General features: G+C 44.2%; 1 protein-coding gene across 1 annotated transcript in view; it reads left to right on the forward strand.

Annotated features, from left to right (window-relative positions):
- DNAH11 (dynein axonemal heavy chain 11) overlaps positions 1–23,925 on the forward strand; it is a 270,457-nt gene that overhangs the window by 19,225 nt on the left and 227,307 nt on the right. Inside the window, exons 4-8 of the mRNA XM_066584695.1 lie at positions 395–448; positions 1,143–1,336; positions 2,905–3,094; positions 8,362–8,461; positions 12,883–13,094. Coding sequence (XP_066440792.1) covers positions 395–448; positions 1,143–1,336; positions 2,905–3,094; positions 8,362–8,461; positions 12,883–13,094 — 750 coding nt within the window. The remainder of the gene's footprint in view (positions 1–394; positions 449–1,142; positions 1,337–2,904; positions 3,095–8,361; positions 8,462–12,882; positions 13,095–23,925) is intronic.

A 23,925-nucleotide genomic window follows, 5' to 3' on the forward strand; every position in this document is an offset into this window, starting at 1 on the left:
GATAGGCTCTGTGTAAAATTTTGAATGAAGTTTCCACCATAGTGTCTTGATGGCTGACCTTTGATATGAAATTGCAGCAATGCTGCCATCACTCTATGGAAAGTGGCTTATTCAAGTTCTCCTCCCATCCCAACATAAATGGCGATTGGACAACTTCTGGGGGCCAATTTATTATGGAACACTAGATTAATGTTGACACACTGTTGATCCAGGGATTATTCCAATTGCCAGATTGGAGCTGGGAAGGAATTTTTCCCTAAAATGAGAAAAATTGGCTTCTACCTCATGGGGTGATTTGCCTTCCTCTGCATCAACATTGGGAAGGGGTGTAATAGGCTGAACTGGATGGACATGTGCCTTACATACTATGTTGCCATGATTCTCTGGACAATAGACAGCCGTTGAAGTAAATGGCCAAAGGGAGAAGCAGAGGAGTAACGGTGGAGAGGTAGATTAGTCGAGCAGCAGAGTTGAGGATGGACTGGAGGGGCACAAGAGTGTTGGATGGGAGGCCGCAGAGAAGTATGTTACAGTAGTCTATGTTGGAGATGCGGAGGGAATGACGAATTCTCGCAGCAGGATCCAACCCGGTCGTCTGCAGGCGGCCTTAACTGTCATTTAAAGGTCCTGTGGAGGAGGATTGAATGAGATTGGGAAAGATGGTTTTCTGCATGTTGCGTTTTATAACGTGGTTAGAGAACTGTATGTTGGTGTTATGTAAGTACAGCGGATCACAAATATATAAGGTATAACATTATTTTCAGATTTATACAAGAAAATTAGGATCTTGCTCTGATTTACCCGATTTGCTTCTTGCTTTTGCTAAACTTTTAACTTCTCTTTCATTACTTGTAAGACTTCCTGTCAAACACCGATAGGGGCCACTGTCCGACACTGAAGAACGAATGTGTTTTACATGTTCATTGGAATCTGTTCATTGTTTTAATGAGCACTTTATAAAAAAAAGTCTGAAAGGTATTTCTGGTACCTGGTTCCTCCTCGCCATTTCACAATGAGTCTCTTTTTCACTAATTATCCAGTGCAGAACAACCAGACAGAATGCGAATGTCTTCCTTTTGTCAACTGCATGTACTTTTTATGAAGAAACTTCATTTTCTCTAATTATGTCTTCTATTCCTCAGGTCTTGATGCCTGTCCTTTCTAATGAGAAGAATTCCAAGTCTTCGCCGAGTGTCCTTTCACAAGATCTGGAGCTTCATGTGGAGTCTCTGAAGAATAAAATCCTTATAGTAAAAGGGCTTCTATCTGGAAGAACCATCTTACCCCTTCCTACCAAATTAGGAACCAGTGGATCAAACCAGCTTAGTATAATAAAGTAAGAAGATGTATATACTCCTGACAGCATATCAAAATGTAGTATTTCTAAGCAGAAATGAGAGGAGGTATAGGATCGTCACAGTAAAGCAAAAAATCTACCATTAATACAGCACCATGTCTGATAAATCATTTAATATGTTATAAAGACCCATGTTGTGCTTCATAAGGAAGAGAACAGTATCAGGCCTCGTGTACATGGCCGTATTATGTGTTTCATAGACCGAAGCAGAGCACCCACTTCCTGATGACACAATGCTATTGGCTTAATTGTCCCAAACATCACACTAATCGCAGTACAACATCATCATTGATCTCAATGGAGCCTCGCAGATCAGGTGTTTCTAACGCCGCACTTTTCAAGCGCTGTCTGGTCTATTTTCACACGTTTTAGCGCTTTTTAAAGCACCTCATCGCCCATCACAACGATAGGGTGCGTTAAAAAAATGCTGTTAAAAGCTGTAACAGGCATTCAAAAATGCAGCGCAAAATTGCTGTAAAATGCCGCGGTTTCATGCAGCATTTTCTGAATGCATGTGTGAGAGCAGCCTAACCGTTACACTGTGTTTATATGTGTTCTTTCATTTTTTGTCATGATTTTGTAATACTGTACATTATATTATATTGTATTGTATATGTTAATCTATGATATCATGTTGGTGTGTTTTCATAATTGTGCATAAAGGACAAAGTGTCCCACTTCAAAGTGTTCTGTAAATGTCTGCGGTCAGATGTTGGCTGGAAGTCAATAGGGAAATGTTAAAGTGCTACAAATACTGCATTTTGTGGCTTTTTTCCCACTTGTCCTGCATTTTTTGATTCAGTGGTACTTTTTTTTCGCAATCACTGGTTGCTGTAGGTTTGGGTGCCGAGACCACCACTGATTGCTAGAACAAGTCAGCTGTAGTGCTTATTGGAGCACTGTCACTGCTCGCTGACTGAAGATAGACTCAGTAGAAAGTCTATAGGCCTGTCTTTAGCTAGCAAGCAGTGATAGCATTCGGATGAACACTGCCGCTGGCTTGTTCTAGTGCTCAATGGGGAATCCCAGCTGCCAGACCTCCAGCAATCAAAACTTTTGACATGTTCCCTTGACATGTCAAAGGTTTTTAGAAGTGGGTCAGGAAAAGTATCGTTTCTCCTTAAGGAGAGCACCAAATAGGTGCGTGAAGAGGCTTTTAAGGCCATGCATGCTCCTCTGGGAAATATGCAAATAGACTGATGGAACAATACCTCTGCAGCGCCATCTATTAGAAGGCAGCATTCCTGCAAGTCATTGTTAGACACTTTCAACAAATATTGTAACAATGACTGGGAATTAAAACCCCAAACTGCCTCTCATCAATGTGCAGTTGGTTTCTAGCTTGACTAGTGAGAGGCCAATAGATGTGGATCAGGAAGGATATAGTTTTTACTTATAAGTCCATCCATGCTTCTCTGGAAAATATGCAAATATGTAGATGGAACAATATCTCTGCAGCACCACCTATTTTTAATGCTTTTTAGAAAGCGCGGTTACACTTTAGCTTTAGCCTTGTATCCTTATGCTATTATGTGCATTTGTTTCAGAGAGAATGTATTAGACAGAGGAACACTCCATGCATTTGAATCGATGCTGATAAAGTGGTCACATCAGGTGCGAGATGTCATTGAAACAGATTCTGCACAGCCCCTTATAAAAGGTCTCAATCCTGGACCATCATCGGAGCTTAACTTTTGGAAAGCAAGGTGTGAGAATCTTGCTGGCATTTATAAGCAGGTATGTGCGCAACTATTTTAAAAGTTGTTAATGTTTTTGAAATGGTGGAGACCCAAGGAATCTGGTCACAGGCTCGTTTTCATCTGTGCAGTTTTATAGCTTTTTTCTTGGATTCATGTATTGCCTAGAGGTGCAGTCATTACTAGCAATAGCATGGCAGAGTAGCAACTTAAAGCATATCTGAGTTTTCAGCAAATAGGGATAGCGAGTTCTGAAATATGGGGGACGCATGGGAGAAATCTTGGAGGTGGTTGTGTGAGGAACAAACAAGAGCAGAGAATGAGATCTTGTGGGGAGGTATTGGGATATTAGGGCAGAGATCTATGGAGGGGTTGTTGACAACTTTGCATTGATAATATCTCAGAGTGGATTTTTAAGGAATTCCTATGGAACTCTCTGTCTGAGGACTTGGTGATGTAATCTCACGAAAAGAGTTCAAGAGGCCCCAACATCTTTTTTAAGTTCTACAATATTACGTTATAGTCACTAGATTCATTTCAAAAGGATTTTTATCTATTTTAAATCAAATTACATATGCCTTTTATGCTGGTGATTCCCCTCACAGGAGGTATAACAAAAAGTAATCATAGCATATCCAATCATATAACAACAACAATAACAGTTATATAAGTCATCCCCGTTAAACTACTGATATGAAGAACAACAAGTATATCAGCATAGAAATTGGTAATAGTAGTTGGTATCTAAACCGTCTGGGGTCCCCCCTTTCATTTCCCCTCCTATCAAGCTATCCTCTAACTGTCTGATTCTATGTCGCCATGAGCCGCGAGAGTCCCGGTTACTCAAGACAACTGGACCATGGAGACCAGGTTCTGAGGAATCTTTCCATTATATCATCCCTCATTGCTGAAAGTTTTTCATACATTATCTTAGAGATCCGGTCAATAATTAGTCTAATGTGTAGGGAAGCAGAAAAAGCATTGTGAGGCCAAATATATTCTGGCCGTTATTGTATCCTATAGTTTAGCCTATCATTCTAGTTATGATCCTCGCCACCTGCTTCTAGAAGGACTGTGCTGTAGGGCATGTCCACCATTTGTGTAATGTTGTTCCCAAGGTGTTGCATGCTCTAAAGCACTCAGGGAATTTATCCGGACGGAACTTGTGAGTTCTAGCCGGGACTAGGAAGGCTCTGTGTAAAATTTTGAATGAAGTTTCCACCATAGTGTCTTGATGGCTGCGCTTCGATATGAAATTACAGCAGTGCTGCCATCACTCTATGGAAAGTGGCCTATTCATGTTTTCCTCCCATCGCATCATGAATGTCAATTTGACACCTTCTGGGGGCCGATTCATTATAGAACACTAGATTAAGGCCTCATGTCCACGGGGAAAATCAGATCCGCTGCAGATTCTCCATGGAGAATCTGCAGCGGGTCCCTCCTGCCCCGCGGACATGAGCGCCGAAAATAGCAATTTAAAAGAATTTACCTATCCGGCGCGGGCGACGAAGCTCCGCTCTTCCTCACGGCCGGATCTTCATTTTCGGCCGGCGGATGAATTCCTGACGCCGGCGGCACGTCGCCGGCACGTCGTCGACGTGCCGCGCGCATGCGCCGGGCACATCCGCCGAGCTGAAGCAAGGGAGATGCGGCCGTGAGGAAGAGAAGAGCTTCGCGGTCCGCTGCGGGTGAGTAAATGCTTTAAATTCCTATTTTAGGTCTCCCGCGGATCCGGACGGCTTCCATAGGCTTCAATAGAAGCCCGCGGGAGCCGACCCCGCGGGAGACCCGCATGAAAATGGAGCATGGTCCAGATTTTTTCATGCTCCATTTTTAAAAAAATCACTTTTATTGACGATCCGCGGGTATTTATGTACCCGCGGGTGGTCAATGCATCCCTATGGGGTGCGGATCCGCATGCAGGAAATCCGCTGCGGATCCTAAATCCTATTTTCCCCGTGGACATGAGCCCTAATATAAAAATGCTGTTGATCCAGGGATTATTCCGATTACCAGATTGGAGCCGGGAAGGAATTTTTCCCTAAAATGAGGAAAATTGGCTTCTACCTCATGGAGTGATTTGCCTTCCTCTGGATCAACATTGGAAGGAGGGGGGGGCAGAATTGGCTGAACTGGATGGACATGTGTCTTTTTTCAGCCTTACATACTATGTTGCCATGATTCGCTGGACCATAGACAGCCGTTGAAGTAAATGGCCAAAGGGAGAAGCAGACGCGTATCGGTGGAGAAGTAGATTAGTCGGGCAGCAGAGTTGAGGATGGACTAGAGGGGCCCGCTGACAGCACCGCAGTTACACAAAGGTTCCGAGCGAAAACAACGCGAGCCGTACCTGCAGTCACTAGTGCCGGCCACTACACAGGGAGCAGAGACTTCCACTGCTGTGCTCCGACCCCTGTGTAATGGCAGCACTGTCAGCAGGTGGACAATCAGCTGGTCGGTCGGGGTACCGAGTGACGGACCCTACCCGATCAATAGTATTCTCCCTGGCAAAACCCCTTTAATACCTATTTTTGTGTATTTTATTTTGTTTGTTTAGTTTTTTTTATACCAAATTAACAAAACATATTTATTGGTTATTATTGGAAAGTTTATGGCAAAGACTGAAAGCTTTTAGTCACACCCTATTTACTGAAAGGCTGAACTATATCCTGAGGGTGAAGTAGTTAATGGCAATTGATAGTGATGTTCCTTCCTCTTTTTTCACCATTTGGTCTCCTGGACTCCTCTTCCTTGACTCCAGTGCCATCAGCAGGCCAGTCCCTAGTTTACAGCTCAACCACATAAGGGTGCCTTCCCACTAGCATTTTTTTTTTTGCTGCGTTATTTTTCATATATCAATGGGACTTTCTAATGTTAAATTTGCAACGCACCAAAAACGCAAAAACGGCAACTTGCATTTTTGGTGCGTTGTGAATTTAACATTAGAAAATCCCATTGACATCTGGAAAAAAAATGCAGCAAATTTGCAGCGAAAAAAAAAACGCTAGTAGGTAGGCACCCTAACTACAGAATTTACAGTTACGTCCTGCAGCTTCGGAGTATTATGGAGTGAGATCGCGGGGAGATTCTGCTCCATACAATGCGGCTGTCGTTTCTTTCTTACAGCTGGACACCTGCCCACAACAGCTCTGATAAGCTGTGCCGCTCATCAGAGCTGTTAATATTTTAAATACCGCTGTCAATTCTGACAGCAGCATTTAAATACCCTGACCAATGTTCAGAGGTCCATACGGCCCCCTGCAATGAGATCACGGGTTGCCTTGTGGTTGTCAGGGCAGCCGGGGGCCTTCTGAATGGCCTGAGGGCTGCCATTGCGGAGTGCCTATCAAGCCATGCCCGTGCCATGGTTTGATAGAATGCCTGTCAAATCGCTATATTATGTAATGCTATGATATTACATCATACTGCAGGATCAATCGAAGCATCGCAAGTTCTTGTCCTCTCTAGGGACTAATAAAAAAAGTAAAAATAAGTTTTAAAAAGTTTTACTAATCTATTAAAAAATAATAAAAAGTAATAGTTTTAAAATAATCAAAATAATAAAATAAAAATATATATTTGGCATTGCTGCATCTGTAAAAGTCTGAACTATCAAAGTAATATGTTATTTACCCCACACGGTAAATGTCATCACCAAAAAATAAATAAAAATTCCATAATTTTTGGTCACCCTGTCTCCAACAAAAAATGTAATAAGAAGCTATCAAAAAGTCATATTTACTCCAAAATGTTCCAACAGAAACTACGGGACGTCCCGCACAAAATGAGCCCTCACAAAACTATGTTGACGGAAAATTTAAAAAGTTATGGCTGTCAGAATATGGCTGCAGAAAATAATTTTGAAAGATTAAATATCTTTGAGGAAAAAAAATAAAAGTAGTACAGCAAAAAAAATGATATACGTTTTTGGTATAGTAGTAATCAGAGTGACCCCTAGAATAAAGTTATATTGGCATTTTTATCTAGCCCAGGGTGTAAGTGGATGATGAGCATTTCTGATTATCAGAAGCACTCGGTATTCCCTCTTTACACAAGACTGCAGAACAAACATAGCAATAATCTGTAGCAAAAGCATCACATTCTGCAGCATGTAAACCACAACTTCACATTGTAAAAGACCCTACAGGCTGCAGTGAACCTTTTATCCAAGTATTTGCAGAAATGGATCACGTGCCTGAGATGCTTCATTCAGATGCAGTTCAGAAACATTTGCACTTTGCTTTAGTTGCAGGATGTCTGCCTAATAAGCGCTTCTGCAGATGGAGGATTTGCGCACATTTTTGCACATGCAAATTCGCTCACACAGAGAATAGAACCAATGAGTTCCCTCACATTATGGATTTTTCACGTGCGAAAATATACGCAACATGCTGTATTTGTGTGCGCATTTCCGCACCAAAGCCAACATAGGAGTCTGAACTGCGCAATTTTGCAGGGAATTCAATAGCCCTGGAGACTAAATAAGCTGCACAGCCTGTTAAATCACTGCACTGGGGTGTCCCACGTCAATGTGAACAGACCCAGCAGTGCAGAAAAGTATAGTAAAATGAGCCGATACGCACACGATAGCTTGCGATAGTGCTCTCTTCACGGTGCATATACGTCATGTTGTTGCGGGCATATCTACACCTACAGTCGTCTACAGGAGCCCTAAATCCTCTTGTTTAATTTTTCATTCGATCTCCTTCCTGATATTATATCGCGCCTAACAAGATGCAAGAGGTACAGTTGTTAAAACCAAACCATATAATGCGCAGCGAGTCTCATGCACAAGTTCTAATTAAGTGAGTAGGACCTCATCAAAACTCATCGGAAAATAGTATGGTAGTTTCTGCAACCGCACCTCCAAATGTGGTACCTGCAGCTCTCCAGTCCCAATGTAAGTTTGATGTGAAGTAAAGTGACAATTTACATAAAATCTGCCATCTAGATGGCTACTTGCTATTGTAAAAGGGCTCATCTCTCAGTTATTACGCAGGTTTTGCACGCGTAATACTCTGTACCAATATCCAATAGGTGGCCATTGCGTAAAATATGCACACAAGAAAAATCCCGGAATGTTCTTTCTTGGCGTATATTACACACGCATACACGCCAATATGTTACATGGCGATTGGTGGAACGCAGCCTGTACACAATGTCATTGTGTAATGGCTGAAGGCCGTGCAGTATCTCTCACAGCCGGCACCCCGCTAGATTCGCTCGTGTGAGCCCGGCCTTATTCTTATCCACTCAAATCAGTTTGAATAGTTTTTTCTAATATCTTCTCTTTCCCATCTGTAGCTCCGAGCGCCCGTTGTTCAGAAAATCTCTGCAATTTTGAAAGAAAAAGAGAGCAGTTACTATCCAATACTGCAGAACATAATTACGGAGGTCAAAAACGGTAGGTTCACCACCAACTGCATGCAAATGTGAGGATTTATGGAAGTGGCACGCCTTGGCATTTCTACTATTGTTTTGCCGCTGTTATATACTGTAGGTGTTTTCTGTGTGTATATGGGCAGTTTGACTGCTAGTTTTTAAGAATCCAGGCATTGATTTTGCAATTTTAAACCTGCAGATGTTTAGTCCTTTGAGTTTTCTGTAAAATCTTTCTTCTTACCTCAAATTTTTTGGCTGGGAATTTAGGTTTAAATAAAATAGAAAAATGTTTTGCATACCATTTTGAATTCACTTCTGGATTTGGCTAAAAAATGGCTGAATTCCTGGAAGTCTTTTCCTTCTCCCCTCCAAAAAAATGTAATAAATGTCATACAACACATTACATGTATTTGCACCATTTAAAAATATAACTCGACCCCCAAAAAAACAAACCAAGCCCTCATACGGCTATATAAATGAGCTATGGCTCTTGCAATGTGATGTTAAAAATCGGCTAGTTCTTTTGGCAAAAAATAAGTGTGTAACTAAGGGGTTAAACTGCATTGCCCATGACACGCATAAAACAATGGTAAAATTGCAGGTTTTACACCATTTTGCCTATAAAAAAGTTAATCTAAGTTAAACAATATAAATTCTAAGTACTGTATCTTAGGATGGTGCCCAAAAAACTGCAACCCATTCCAAACAAAACAATCCTCCATGTGGTGGCTACATAGATGGAAATCTAAGGTTATATATGTTATGAGGCTCAGAATGTGGCAACACTAAGGCCTCATGTCCACTAGGAAATTCGGGCCCGCGCAGATTCTCCATGCAGAATTCCGCAGCGGGTCCCTCCTTTCCCGCTGACATGAGGCCTGAAAATTGATTTTACTTACCTGTCCGGACGCTGCGGATCTTCCCTCCATCGCAGCCGGATCTTCTTTCTTCAGCCCGACGGATGTGCTCGGCACGCCGGAAGCGTGACGCGTGAATGCGCCGTGCACTCTTTTTCTTTTTTTTAACTCCTGCTCTCCCGTGCTCCCGCGCCGGAGAGCAGAGATTCAGCTGCGGGTGTGCCACGGATACGGACGGCTTCCATAGACTTCTATGGAATCCTGCGGGAGACCCTCAGAAAATGGAGCGTGCTGCGGGTGATCTCCGCACGTGCGATCCGCGCGGCAGGGAAGAAGGACATCCGCAGGTATTTACTTACCTGCAAGTGTCCAATGCATCCCTATGGCTGCGGAAAATGCGTGCGTGACACCCGCGCGGATTTTGTAATTATAATTGTCCAGTGGACATGAGGCCTAAAATAACTTTTTCTCAATGAAGCATGCTTTTTTTTTTTGGCTAAAGTACTTAAAAATACTGTAAAAAATATATAATTTTGATATTTCTGTAACTTTACCAACTCATAGAACAGAGTTACCTTATTACGGTAGCTATAGCGCGTAGGTTATAAAAACATTCAAAAACAAAATGGTAGTATAGAATTAGTTTTTTTTATTCCGCCCCCCTCAGAAAATGAATAAAAGTTAATTCAGATCCCCAAATTATGTTGTTAACAACTAGAACATCTCTGACAAAAAACAACCCATAATATGACTTTAATAACAGAAACATCACTCTTGGAACGTGTTCACAAAAAAAAGGTCTATAGTAGTTCGTTCTTTTAAGGGGTTAATAGACACATTTTTATATGAATCAAGTTTTTATTTTATATAGAAAAATCCATTGCAGCCAGTCAGAGCTAAGCTTGGAGGCAAATTGTGAGGAGATAAGTTATTATTCGGAGAGCTGGACCATTCTGAACTGAACTGACCTTAATATAAGTTAACAAGAATTTTTTCCAAGTTGCTTTCCATGGTTTCCGGTCCACTTCTGTTACCTATCTTCTCAGGGTACAGTAATTATTTAATTGAGTTTAACATTAGTCTAAATGACATGATGAGAGCCACACTGTGGAGGAAATAATTAGAAGGTCATTATCCAATTAAATTCTTTCTAAAAAAAAATAAAAATATGTATTTACATTACAATGGAAGTGACAAAATCTTTTCTTCAGACATGTTTCCACCGGGGAACGCTCCATGATGCTAGTCTATTATAATTAGCTTCCATTTGGCATAAGTACTTTGTCTTTTTTTCTTTTGTGGGAATGTTTTTTTTTAATTCACTGGTATGGCACCATTATTTACTTCATGACACGAGAGGCTTCCACTTGTACACCATGGGGTGTTTCATTTATGACAGATCTTTTTGTCCACTTGCCATGTAGCAAAAAAAGGCCTTGAAACGTGCAAGTCCTGAGGTCCTGATTTACCGTTCCTGTGGAGTCCAAGTGTGGAGCTGGATGACATACATGCCTTGTCATGACAAACATAGTCTGGTTTCCACTGCAGGACAGCGTTTATAATTTCTCTTTATATTTCCTATGGTCATTTTGCTAATTATATGAATACATTTTCTGGTGAAGAGAAAAAACTTCAAAAGCTATTAACTTAAAAAAGAAAAGTTGGTTGAATGGTTTTATGTTACTTTTCAGTCTTATAGTCACGGATGCAAACGCAAAGCTTATCATAGAATGGTAGAGTTGAAAGTGACCTCCAGGGTCATCGGGTCCAACCCCCTGCTCAGTGCAGGATTACTAAATCATCCCAGACAGATATTTGTCCAGCCTTTGTTTCAACACTTCCATTGAAGGAGAACTCATCACCTCCCGTGGTAAGCTGTTCCATTGATTGGTCACCCTCAGGCCTCTGTCACATGGCCGTAGGCGTTTTTATGTGCGCCTGGTGGCGCCATAAAAGCGTGTAAACGGGCACACAAATCCAACGTTTCTGCGCCCATTAAGACGATACGGGCCCCGGCGCATGAACGCTGAGGCAGCAATGCCGTTGCCTCTCCTTCGCTCCCCCTCGCTGGCTCACGTCCTCTCTCCTTCCCCCTGGCTGTTTGCAATGGGAGTGGGCGGAATGTGGGTGGAGCTAAGCACCCCCCTCCACCGCCCCTTGTCCACAGCCAGCAATGGGAGGGGGCGGAGTGGGGCGAAGCTTAGCCCCGCCTCCCATTGCAAACAGCTGAAGGGGAAGAGAGAAGAGGGAGGGGGTTTAGCAGTCACACTGTTAAACTCCCTCCCACCTCCCTTTTTCCGGGCCACTGTCATGGGCTCCTATAGGAGCCCATGCAGCGGCCAACATATTCTGGCCAGAAAGATAGTTCCAGTGTTGGCCCCGCTTCCAGCGGCATTTAGGTGTGTGGGGCCCGGGAGGATGAAGCAGGAGGTCAAGCTCAGGAGGGCATGTCTGCAGCAGCCAGCCAGCCAGTGGGGCATGTCCTTCAACGGAGGACTGCCAAAGCATGTCTCCACCTATTATTCTGGTGGAGACAAGATACAACAGTACTGAGGTGACCTTATTCCAAAACCTATTTTGTTATAGTAAACAAAGCCAGCATTCCTTGTGAAATACACTTTTAAAGTTTCTCGTGTTCTATGCTGAGAACTCTCGGATGGTCCGGTGGGTGGACCTTGACCATCTCTGCTGCCTTAACTGGCCGTGGTCCATACACAAGATTTTGACCATCCTCTGCATGACATAGGGGATGTCATTCATCAAGAGATGGGTTATGCAGCGCAGTGAAGGCAGCTGAGATGGCCTGGGTCTGCCCACCAGACCATCTGGGAACTGTTAACAAAGAGTGCTGGAAGTTCGAGAAATGTATTGTACAAGATATGCTGGCTTTGCTTACTTTAAAGGGATTGTCCAAGTTTAAAAAAAACCAAAAAAACATTTTTTAAATGACTTGGCATATGATAAAATAACAAAAGAAGCAGTGCTTACCTCACTCCTTCTGGGAAACAATAAAGCAGCTCCGGTGAAGATCCCGATGCTAGCACAGACTGTAAGTCAGGTGACTGCTGCAGCCAATCAGAGACTGCAGCATCACCGCCCCTTCTCCTAGCATCAGCGCTCACATCCTTGGCACCATGATGCCAGGAGTTGAAGAACATGACGCTGCAGCCTCTCATTGACTGTTTCAGTCACCTGACTCCCAGTCTGTGCTAAGAGCTGGATCTACAGTAGAGCTGCTCCGCTGCTTACCAGGAGAAGGAGAGAGGTAAGTACTGCTTCTTTTGTTATTTTGCCACATGCCCAGACATTTTTTTAAATGTTTGTACAACCCCTTTAAAAAACTAGGTTTTGAGATAAGCTTTTCTTTGTTGTTCTATGGCTGCAAACGGTTTACCCTCCTTGGAACTGGAGACGGGTTCCTTTAAACAGCATCTTTACCTTGGGGATGTAGAATTAGATTTAAAGTACTTTCAACCTTCTGAAGGATCTGTGAAGCCAGGACATACTTGCTAACTGTGTTTTATTATATAATTTAGTAACAAAGTATTGTCATGCATAATAGTCATTCATCTTTGTTTGTTTCCAGCTCTCGTTGAAGCAGAAGATATTGACCTGCACTTGAGAACATTGGATTCACATATCAGATTAATAGAGGAGACGGACTTTCCTCAGATCCATGTCTTAGTTCCTCCTTTATTCCATACTATATGCCTGATCTGGAGTCACTCCTTATTTTACAACACTCCAGCGCGGATTATTGTTCTACTGCAAGAGTTCTGCAACTTGTTCATTGATCAGGTATCAGTAGTTTATGTTTTATCATTGAAATGTTCAATATATTACAGAGGTATTTTCAACTCATTGATATTTATTTTAATTCTTGATGTAATGTTGCAGATTTTTGTCATTACCGTAATTTTTACATAATGTGCTGTTCTTAAGGTCTTGGATGTTTGTCACCTCAGGTCCCTTAAGTTGTATGATCTCTGCTTCCAAAAGTTATGGCCACTGCTGGAGTCCTGCAGAGGTGGTCATGCTTGCGCAGACCATGCTCTGTCTAGTTGTATTATCCTAGCCAGGCTCTTGGGAGTGTATATTTTGCAAGAGCATGTGCAGTAGCTCCCATCTTTGGCACCCCTTTATTGCCCAAGACAGCCGAGTGGGATAGAGCTTGTTAGCCCCGAAACCTTTCTGTTCAGTTGCATTGGAAGCGTGTATATAAAGGCAAGCAGTACTGTGAAGAGAATCATATTACCCACTTAGATGCTGAGGAACAAGGACTGGCGCCGAAGCAACAGAAAATGCACAAGTTGGAATGAAACATTACAACTGGGTTTATATTGTCAATTTATACAGTATAGAAAAGTAGTCAGTTGGAAAGCCAGGTCTCAGCAATGGGAGGTCTCTGTTTGCAGTACAGATGGATGGGGCAGGTAACATAGTCAGATATATAGTGAGTTCTGATCAGGATCAGGCGGAGCTAGAACAGGGGCTGAATAGCAGGATCTAGAAAACAAGGCCAAGGTATACAGGGGAACTTGTCCAGAGGCCTATGATCGCTCAGCGGAGAGAGCTGCAGGCCAGAGTGCAACAGGTCCGAGGGTTTGAGTCCCGAAAGTAGCCCCCTCCTTCTAGGATGGCCTCCGGACAGGCTCCCATAAGTTCCCCTGTGGGCCTTACCCCTTCCATTTCACTAGGTATTGCAATTTACCTCTATTGAGACTTGAGTCCAAAACTGATGCAACGGATACATGAAAGACAGGATGGACTTCCAGGCTGTCTGGGAGTTTTAAACTGAAAGCCACCGGTGATTGGAAAGAGTCCCATAAATCTTTGCCCAAGCTTGGGAGAGGGTACATGGGCCTTTAAGTTCTTGGTTGACAACCATACCTTATCACCAACCTAGAAGATCAGGGGCCGCTTGGCGATGTCTGTATGCCGCTTTCTTAAAGGCATCCTGGGCTTCTTGTAAGGTTTCCTTCAACTTCCTGAGGGTTTCCGCCAACGCCGTCAGTCTATGATTGACCGTTGGGACAGGAGTGTTGATAGGAAGGCCCGGAATAAATACAGTATGTATACCGTAGTTAGCATAGAATGGGCTCTGGGCGGTTGATCTGTATTGGGTATTGTTGTAGATGAACTTAGCTGTCCATAAATAATCCACCCAATTGTCCTGGAGATGGGAGATAAAACTGCAGAGATACTGCCCCAAAGTCTGATTTGATCACTAACGGTCTGGCCGTTAGACTGCGGATGAAAGGCAGTGGAGAGATTCATGGTATTATCCAGTACCATGCAGAAATGTTTCCAGAACTTTAAAGTGGACCGAACCCCTCTGTCAGTGACCACATTATCAGGAATTCCATGTAGTCGGAAAACTTCCTGGATTATCAACTCTGCGGTGTGCTCGGCGGTGGGAATCTTTTCTATGTGGATGAAGTAAGCCATCTTCGTAAGTCAGTCCACGACAACAAGGACGGTAGTCAACCCTTTCAAGGAGAAGCAGATCCACTATAAAATCCATTGATATAGATCCCCATGGCCTGGATGTGAGTGGAAGGGGCTATAGCAAACCCAGAGGATGAGCTTGTGGTGTCTTGTTTCGAGCACTTACTTCGCAAGAGGTGACATACTTCTTCACATCCCTCCTGTACTCGGGCCACCAGAAGTAACAAAGTAAATGTTCTAAAGTCTTTGTGACCCCAAGGTGACTGGCAAGCTTGGAATCGTGGACTAGTTTAAGGACTTTGAGTTGACCAGCCTCGGAAACATATAGTTGGTGTTCTCGCCTTCAAAGCCCATCTGTTACAAAAAGCTTCACATCCTTAGAAGGATGACTCAAGAACGGGTCTTTTTCGAATCTTCCCTTAAACTTTGTTAAAAGGTCTTCAGAGTGTAGGATGCCCAAAAGTTTTTGGAGGGACAGAATTGTGTTATCTGTATTTGACCTCTCTTCAGGCTCCGAAAATATCCTGGAAAATGCATCGGCCTTGCTGTTTTGGGAACTGGGGCGGTAGGACACAACAAAATTAAACTTGGAGAAGAACAGGGCCCATCATGCTTGTCTTGCAGATAACCTCTTGGCAATACGGAGAAATTCTAAATTTAGAGAAACTATTGGTGATGATCTCCCTCAAATTTTGCTGGCAGCAGCATGCAGACGTCTGGTGCTAAATTGCGTTTCTCCAGGAGTTGCCTTTGTAATCTCTTGATCTCTCATTTCATACTAGTAACCTTTTCCTGGTAGGAGGCACAAAATTCCCGGAGCTCCGTGATCTGTTTTCTTAGAGTAGTCACTACAGACTCAATGTTTGGACGTGATTATTTTGTAGTAAATATTCACTGGGTGTATCCCTTAAAATATAACTTTTATTGACAAATATATATAAAATGTTTGGGCCTCACAAAAAACAGACAAAACAAAACAAAACAGAAACAGAGCAGTAGATAGAACCCTGGAAAAGAACTGATAAAAAATCTACGAAGCTGATCCCTCCAAGGTGGTACAGGAGTGTACTGATGGATAAGACACTACCGACTCACTATATCAACCGCTCCAAAATCAATTCAAATCTATTTAGTGGACCATATCGAGGTCTACCCTTATAGAAAGGGTGGAAGCGGAAAAAAATTCCACCAAGTGGGTGGTTTACAGTCAGCTTCTAGTGGTGGCGAGCCCCTGGGTTCGTCCTATGTCCCATAAGCTAGACCAGGAGCAAAATGAGCAAGCGACCCAGTAGAAGCCCCAGAGCTCTGAAAATGACGTCCCGGTAAGAGACAAGTGCGGTTCTATCCAGAGGAATGCCCTGTTCAAGTAATAGTAGCGGGCAAGAAGTAATCCCAGAACGAGAAACCAGCAGAAGTCTATGATTGGCCTCTATCCACAGAACTAGATGAAAATTAGTTCTGAATACACGGACACCAATCAATGCTTCCGCTGAGTACCTCCGAGAGATAAACACAAGTGGCTGATAGACTATAAGCCACAGGTTATCAATCCAGAAATACAATAGATTCTAATGAAACAGCAGGAGAACCACATTCAACGATATGATGGGTTCTCATGCAACGTGTGGTTTCAAAGACCAATAAAAGACAAGTTCAGAACACCAGTGGACAGTCAGACTGGGTTCTCCTAGCAAAAAAAGGGATATTTTGAAAAATTGTTTCAAGGTTGGTTCAGACTGGTTCAACGCGTTTCTGTCTCATACAGACTCATCAGGAACCTTAATGCTTGATAGTGTCATAAGACACGGAAAAAGAATAGTTGTCCTTGATAGTAAAATATCTATCTCATGTATAATTGGATTAACCTAAGCAGATGCCCTATGCTGTAAGCTATGCTGTTATATAGTAAAATAGGGGGTACCTATCCGTATGGGCAAATGAATAGATGATAAATTGCCCATAACAGAAAAATTGTACCAAAATACCACTTCCCCCAATAATAGAAAGACTCCCAGAAAAATAAGGAGTATGCTCATAGAAATAAAACTAACCAGGATGATTGCAACACCTATGGAGAAATGAGCGTTAAAAATGTTACACTGATTCCTCACTAGAAGGTGCTAGGATAAAGTGATATCCTGGAAACAATATCCCAAACAGAACAGGGTCTCCACAATAAATAGAGAGTGCTCCAAAACAAAAGGTTAAAAAAAAACCAAAAAAAAAAAAACCAATCCGGTTAGAGATAGAGCAAAGTGGGAAGAAGAGAGAAAGAACAGCAACTCCTGTCTTGATGGTAGACAGGAGCGGTTTCAGGCACTGGGTTGGAGCCTCAGGTGTAATAGCCGCAGGTCTAGAGAGTAATTGGGGACGAGCCAGGAGTCAAAGGAGATGTCTCGAGGAAGCAGTTAAATTTTTTTTTCGCCCAGTCCCCCCCATTAAGTACACATTACTAAGCCCCCCTGTAAATGACATTTCTAGCTGGTTCGTACTTACCGTTCCAGCGTTTCAGCAACTTATAAAGTTTTCTCAAGATGGCCGCCGGCTCTTTCCCCGTCGCTCGCTGCAGCCCGACGTGCGCGCTCCCGAGACGCCGCCAGCTGTGTCTCCATGGCAACCGGACGCATCGCAGCCGCCGACCAGACGCCCCGCAGCCGCCGACCAGACGCCCACCGCCAGGCAGCAGGTAAGGCGCTAGCCCCCGGCTCCCCAGCGCTAGACCCTCAGCCCAGGTGAAGGCCCCGGAGCCCAGCGCTAGTTCCCCCGGCCTAGCGGCAGCCCCCCCCGGCCTAGCGGCAGCCCCCCCCGGCCTAGCGGCAGCCCCCCCCGGCCTAGCGACAGCCCCCCCGGCCTAGCGGCAGCCCCCCCGGCCTAGCGACAGCCCCCCCGGCCTAGCGGCAGCCCCCCCGGCCTAGCGGCAGCCCCCCCCGGCCTAGCGGCAGCCCCCCCCGGCCTAGCGACAGCCCCCCCGGCCTAGCGGCAGCCCCCCCGGCCTAGCGGCAGCTCCCCCGGCCTAGCGGCAGCCCCCCCCGGCCTAGCGGCAGCCCCCCCGGCCTAGCGGCAGCCCCCCCCGGCCTAGCGGCAGCCCCCCCATCGCAGCGACAGCCCCCCCCCCCGGCGCAGCGCTAGTTCCCCCGGCGCAGCGCTAGTTCCCCCCCGACCCATCACTTACCTGGGACGCTTCTCGGGGCGGCTGGGCTTCTCCGCTGGGCAGCTCCAGTTTCTGCACCTTCCTCTAACAGAGGAAGGTGCAGAATGGCCGCTGCAGCGCGCTCCCGAGCAGTGACAGCTCGTCTGCGCATGCGCAGAAGAGCTGTAGCGGGGAGCACACTGAAGCGGCTTGTGCAGAATAGAGAAGACCGGACTGCGCAAGCGCGTCTAAAAAAGCAAGCTGCCAGCGAATTTAGACGGAACCATGGAGACGAGGACGCTAGCAACGGAGCAGGTAAGTGGAATAACTTCTGTATGGCTCATATTTAATGCACAATGTACATTACAAAGTGCATTAATATGGCCATACGGAAGTGTATAACCCCACTTGGTTTCGCGAGACCACCCCTTCAACAGCCGGAGGACTCAGTTTGCAGTACAGGTGGATAAGGTTGGTAACGTAGTCAGATGGAAAGCCAAGGGCCAGCAACAAGAGGTCTTGGTTTGCAGTACAGATGGATGAGGTGGATAACGTAGTCAGATGGAAAGCCAAAAGTTGTCACAATAGCAGAGGATCAGGCAGAAGTGGAGTAGATCAATGCTGTGGAGCAGAATAATCACGCAAGGAGGGAGGGTCAGGGTCAGGCTTTTATGGTGAATTCTAATCAGGAGCAGGCGGAGAACAAGAGGTCCTTGGTTCGAGTCCCAACATGTTATATTGATCTCATATATTTGCAGAGCTCACTCATATTACTATGTATTTGCCCTATACAATAGCTTTTCAAAGTTCCCAGTACTTTATTTTGGTCATCATTTTGTGAATGGTATTTTTCACCTCTTCCCTAGAAGTAAGTCCATTCTTGTCACTCTGTTTTAAATGACTCCCATGTCTTCCCAACTAAAAATAATCGGGAACACTTCATCATGGCTATGAGACATACCATAGCCCAACACTGGAGACGAGAGGGGGCGATGCCGAGGGTGACCTGGGTGAATGCCCTGGAATCTATTAAATACATGGAGGAACTTGCGAGATCGGACCGAGACCCGAGCCAGACAACAGATGACACACATAGAGCATGGAACGCATGGATAGACTTCAGGGGTTCTCCCGCGTTCGCCAGGTGGCTCGAAGAGGGGGTGACTTAGGAGACGAGGACGGAACCCCCCTCAGTGGACTGATGGACGGAACTTAGCCTCAGCTTTGACCTTAGGCCAGGCCTGGTACTAGGGGTAACCTTAACATAGTGTTTAGCACTTACCATAACGACACCTTAACCACAACATCTACACGAGAGAGATGTGGGAGCCCAGCACCCTACCCACTACCCAAGCCCAACATAGCTAACATCCCATCCCCCCCCCCCCCCTATTCCCTGGCTTCCTTTAAGCCCCCCTCTCAACCTGCTCTAATCCACTTTCACATTCTATTCTATAACCTTCTTTATACAGTTTTTTAATTTTTCCACGCGTGCTAGGATAGCCCAATACAACAACTAAAATTTATTATGATTCTGATCTAAACTAAAGAGGGCTTTATATTCCTCCCCTCGGGAGGCCCAGCCGAGGGGGATGCAGGGCGGATCGCCCACCCGCCTGGCGGGCCTCCTCGCGCCTGATCCTCTGGAGGGGTACACTTAAAGTTAGTTGGTTTCATAGTTGAAGGTTTTATTGACCGTTTAGTTATCTGTTGGAAATTAGCAAACAATGTGTTTTTGTATCATTGCAAGATAAACACCCAACATTATTGCACGTAAACCTGCCAGCAAAGGAGATACAAGCACGTAACCTGTTACATGTAAAGTTAAGCGAATAAACATATTTTTGAAACAAATAAAAATAATCGGGAACTGAGATGAAGAACCTTGTATAGCGCTAGTTACGATAGGTATATGTAGTGCACCATGCTGGTTAGCAGCCTATTGGTCATGCCCCTACTATTAAATCAGGTGTGCTGCCTTGCATGTTATACCTAATAGTATCATATAGGTCTAGAAAACTTTAAAGGGGTTTACCAGATTTGCACATATCCCCTATCCCCAGCACCATCTATTGGAATAGTTGTCCAGTATCACTGAAATTAAAAGGGTTTTCCGGGGAGAATACTACCTCTGTTTCCCTAAAAATAAGTCAGTCTTATATTAATTTTTGCTCCAAAAGATTTTACTTTTTTTACATGCATAGTTGCTTGAATACTATTTATATTGTCTTTTTTTTATTAACTGTAACTGTACTCAATTTTGGAGTAGGGCTTAAATTTCAAGCATCCTGAAAAATTGTGCTAGGGCTTATTTTAGGGGTAGGGTTTATTTTCAGTGTAAACCGGGGTCGTATTCACTTGGGACCCATCCTGTCAGCGCTGCAAATACACAGCAGCAGAAATCTCTGATCCCACCTCTGTGAAGTGGACAGCGCTTGTAACTGCAGACACAGCTCCCATTGATTTCCTCTGGAGGAAACCTAATTTGCATACCTTTTCCCAGGGAGCACGCCAGCTGATTTCCACAAGGAGAAATAGTGCCCCCCAAGAGTTACTACACTTGTATATTATTTGTAATATGAACAGAAAAATTCACCAGTGTTTCTTTAATTCACACATATTGACTCAAGTTCTGCCAACGACTGTACACACCACAGACTATTTATTTCCTTATCTGTGTTTACCAGAGGCTTAGCTTGAAGCTCTTGAAATCTGGTTCAAAAGCTAACAGAAGACAACTCTGTGCATATGATTACAAATTGCAGATATATATAATATATATATATATGTAAGGATTTGTATATTGAGATAGCAATGAATAGTATAGTTACATCACTGAGTACTTAGCATAAAGCTATCAGTACACATTAGATAACTGTTGGCTGAACACCTCTAGCAATGGCTTATCTCCTGGGGAAAGAAAGGATTGAGTATGATGATATCCAACAAGTCCAATCCTTCTTTCCACTGGTTTCTACCAACAAGAGGCTGACGTTCTGCAACTGTACATATAAGATTGTTCGCTGATCCTAAGAAAAAAATAACTAAAGCCTCATTTACACGGGCCGACTGTCCCTACAATGATCGCTCCGGTGCTTTCACACAGAAGCGATCGTCACACACTTAAGGCCCTTTTAGATGGGATGAGTGTCGGGCAAACGATGCCCGACACTCGTCCCCGCACATGCTAGCTCCCGTGCACCTGCTCTGTGAGAGAGCCAGCACTATTAGCTCTCGTGCAGGAGCATGGGAGCGAGGACACACAGGGACGAGTGTCGGGCATCGTTTGCCCGACAATCGTCCCGTGTAAACCTAGCTTTATTGGAGGCCGGAGATTGTTCCTGCCCTTCTCCATTCACTGTAAACAGGTAGTCATTCATAGATGAATGCTTGCTTGTTTACACAGGCAAATGCAGAGGCAGACCCATGACCCCAGAGTGCAGTGAGCAAGTTTTTTGTAGATCAGTTTCAGTGTGAATCCACATTAGAATAAAAAAAAACCAGCAATCCAAGCCTCTTCCATCTCGACCTGGTCATCGGTGTTTGATGTGCCGGAGCCAGTAATTCAAAAACTGCCAACCTTTTCTTATGCATTTAGTGTCAAGAGTAAACAGAGAATGCTGTGATTGAGAAAAAACATCCAGCAAAAGGGGATTCTGTAGAAATAAACAATTCATTGATAAAAGGGGTCAGAGGAGGATGTTAAGAATCATTCTGCCGAACAGGCAGCGCACAGTTAAGCAAATTACTGCTAAATACAATGCTCCTGTGCCAGCTAATGTATCCTAATGCACAACTCGTCGTTCCTTAGCACAGATGAGCTATAACAGTAGATGACCAGTTCGAGTCTCATTACTGTTTAAGAGAAATAGAGAGGCAAGACTCCAATGGGCAAAGACCTTGGATCACTGAGCAGTGAAAAAACATCCCCTGGTCAGATTAATCTACATTTCTGTTGCACTGTGCTGATGGGAGTGTCAGGATTTGGCGTCAACTGTTCAAGCTGGTGGATGTTTCTTGGCACACCCTGGGTCCTCTAATGGATGCTGTGATGGACTGCTGCGGTTCAGAAAGCGAAAGGTGGTCCTACGCACTACTAGATGGAAGTCTCTAATAAAGTGGCATTCAGCGTAAATTATTGTACTTGAAAGCAAATTGCTAAAAACACTTAAAGGGGGTTTTCAGACATGTAGTACAATAGTGGTGGAGATATTTAAAAAAAAAACCAAAAAATAATTCTCTGCTGACGTGCTTCTCCCCCGCTGCTGCTTTAGGGCTCATGTCCACGGGCAAAATAAGAATTAAAATCCGCAGCGGATTTTAACTCTTCTCCTGCCCGCGGATCCGCACCCCATAGGGATGCATTGACCACCCGCGGGGTAGATAAATACCCGCGGATCGTCAATAAAAGGGATTTTAAAAAAAATGGAGCATGAAAAAATCTGGACCATGCTCCATTTTCGTGCGGGTCTCCCGCGGGGTCGGCTCCCGCGGGCTTCTATTGAAGCCTATGGAAGCCGTCCGGATCCGCGGGAGACCTAAAATAGGAATTTAAAAGAATTTACCCATCCGGAGCGGACCGGGAAGGTCTTCTATTCCTCACGGCCGGATCTTTCTTGCTTCGGCTTGGCGGATGTGCCCGGTGCATGCGCGCGGCACGCCGGCGACATGCCGAGTTCATCCGCCGGCCGAAAAAGAAGATCCAGCCGTGAGGAAGAGAAGACTTTCCCGAACCGCTCCGGATGGGTAAATTCTTTTAAATTCCTATTTTCAGCGCTCATGTCCGCGGGGCAGGAGGGACCCGCTGCAGATTCTCCATGGAGAATCCGTAGCGGGCCTGATTTTCCCCGTGGACATGAGGCCTTAGTCCTCCAGTGGTTTGTTTGCACTTTGTCTGCAACATTCACATGGTTGTTTACTAATGTGACTGCTGCAGCCAATAGGAGACTCGACACTAGACGTCATCAGTGATCACCTACATTAAAAGCCCACATCACACGTTTATGGGATATCACCAGGCCATAAAAACCCGGTGACATCTCCTGTTTGATGACGTAGCACTGAAGCCGTGCCATGGTAAGTGTATGAGTGAAGCATAGTTTTCGGGGGCTGGGGTTGGGGCACAAAACTATAATGAAAAAATAACTCAAAGAGAAATGTCATATGTTTGCATATATGATGCAGTCAGCTATGAAACTGCATGGGAGTGTTTCAAAGTTCAAAATTAGATGCTTTATTTGCTAAAAAATGTAATACTTTTTAAGAATTTAAGAATTTGTATGACTTTTTAAGGTTCCATAAGTTTTTTATTAAACATCTGTGGGACAATAAAAATACACGGACAGGAATATACAGGTGTTTGCTTCTAAAGTAACAAATTTCAGTGAGTGAAGGAAGACATAAATGTTGAAAAACAGATGACATTGTGTGAGATCTAGAACTGTAAAAGTCTACAAACTGATCTATTAGGGAAGATAGGGGAAGAATGACGGGGGAAAGTGATTGGATGAGAGAGAGTACAAGAGCTCAACAATGGACATAGGCTATTGAACAGAAAATGCAGGATGGCGTTCCATTAGATAACCACGTGGCAAAGCTGAACTGGGTCCAGGTTAATCATGTAGAATAGAAGGTGATAGAGCTGTCTGAGGCTTTAATCTCATCTATAGAAATGAGAGAGTTCAGTGCTTCCACCCACATTAATCTTGATGGAGAAGTTGACCATTTCCAGAGTTTGGGGATAATTTGCCTTGTAACCAAAATAAAATCTTTAAGGAGACTCTTTTTGAAGAGATCCTGCCATCAGACACAACCCTTTTCAAAATGTAGCACCCAAAGCGAACTCCTGATCGCCCCAAATCCCACTCCAAGCTTCCCCACCAACAGCTGTGTTTTTTCTTCCGGGGAACGCTGCGACCAACCAGGCATTTCCCCAGTGGTGGTCAGTGCAGGGGAAATGTGATATTGCAGGATGCCCATTCAGATGAATGGCTATCCTGTAATACAAGGACGGTACAAAGTGCACCAGTATAGGAATAGGAGCCACACTTA

The sequence above is a fragment of the Eleutherodactylus coqui genome, chromosome 12, assembly GCF_035609145.1.
Source record: "Eleutherodactylus coqui strain aEleCoq1 chromosome 12, aEleCoq1.hap1, whole genome shotgun sequence".
Lineage (NCBI taxonomy): Eukaryota > Metazoa > Chordata > Amphibia > Anura > Eleutherodactylidae > Eleutherodactylus > Eleutherodactylus coqui.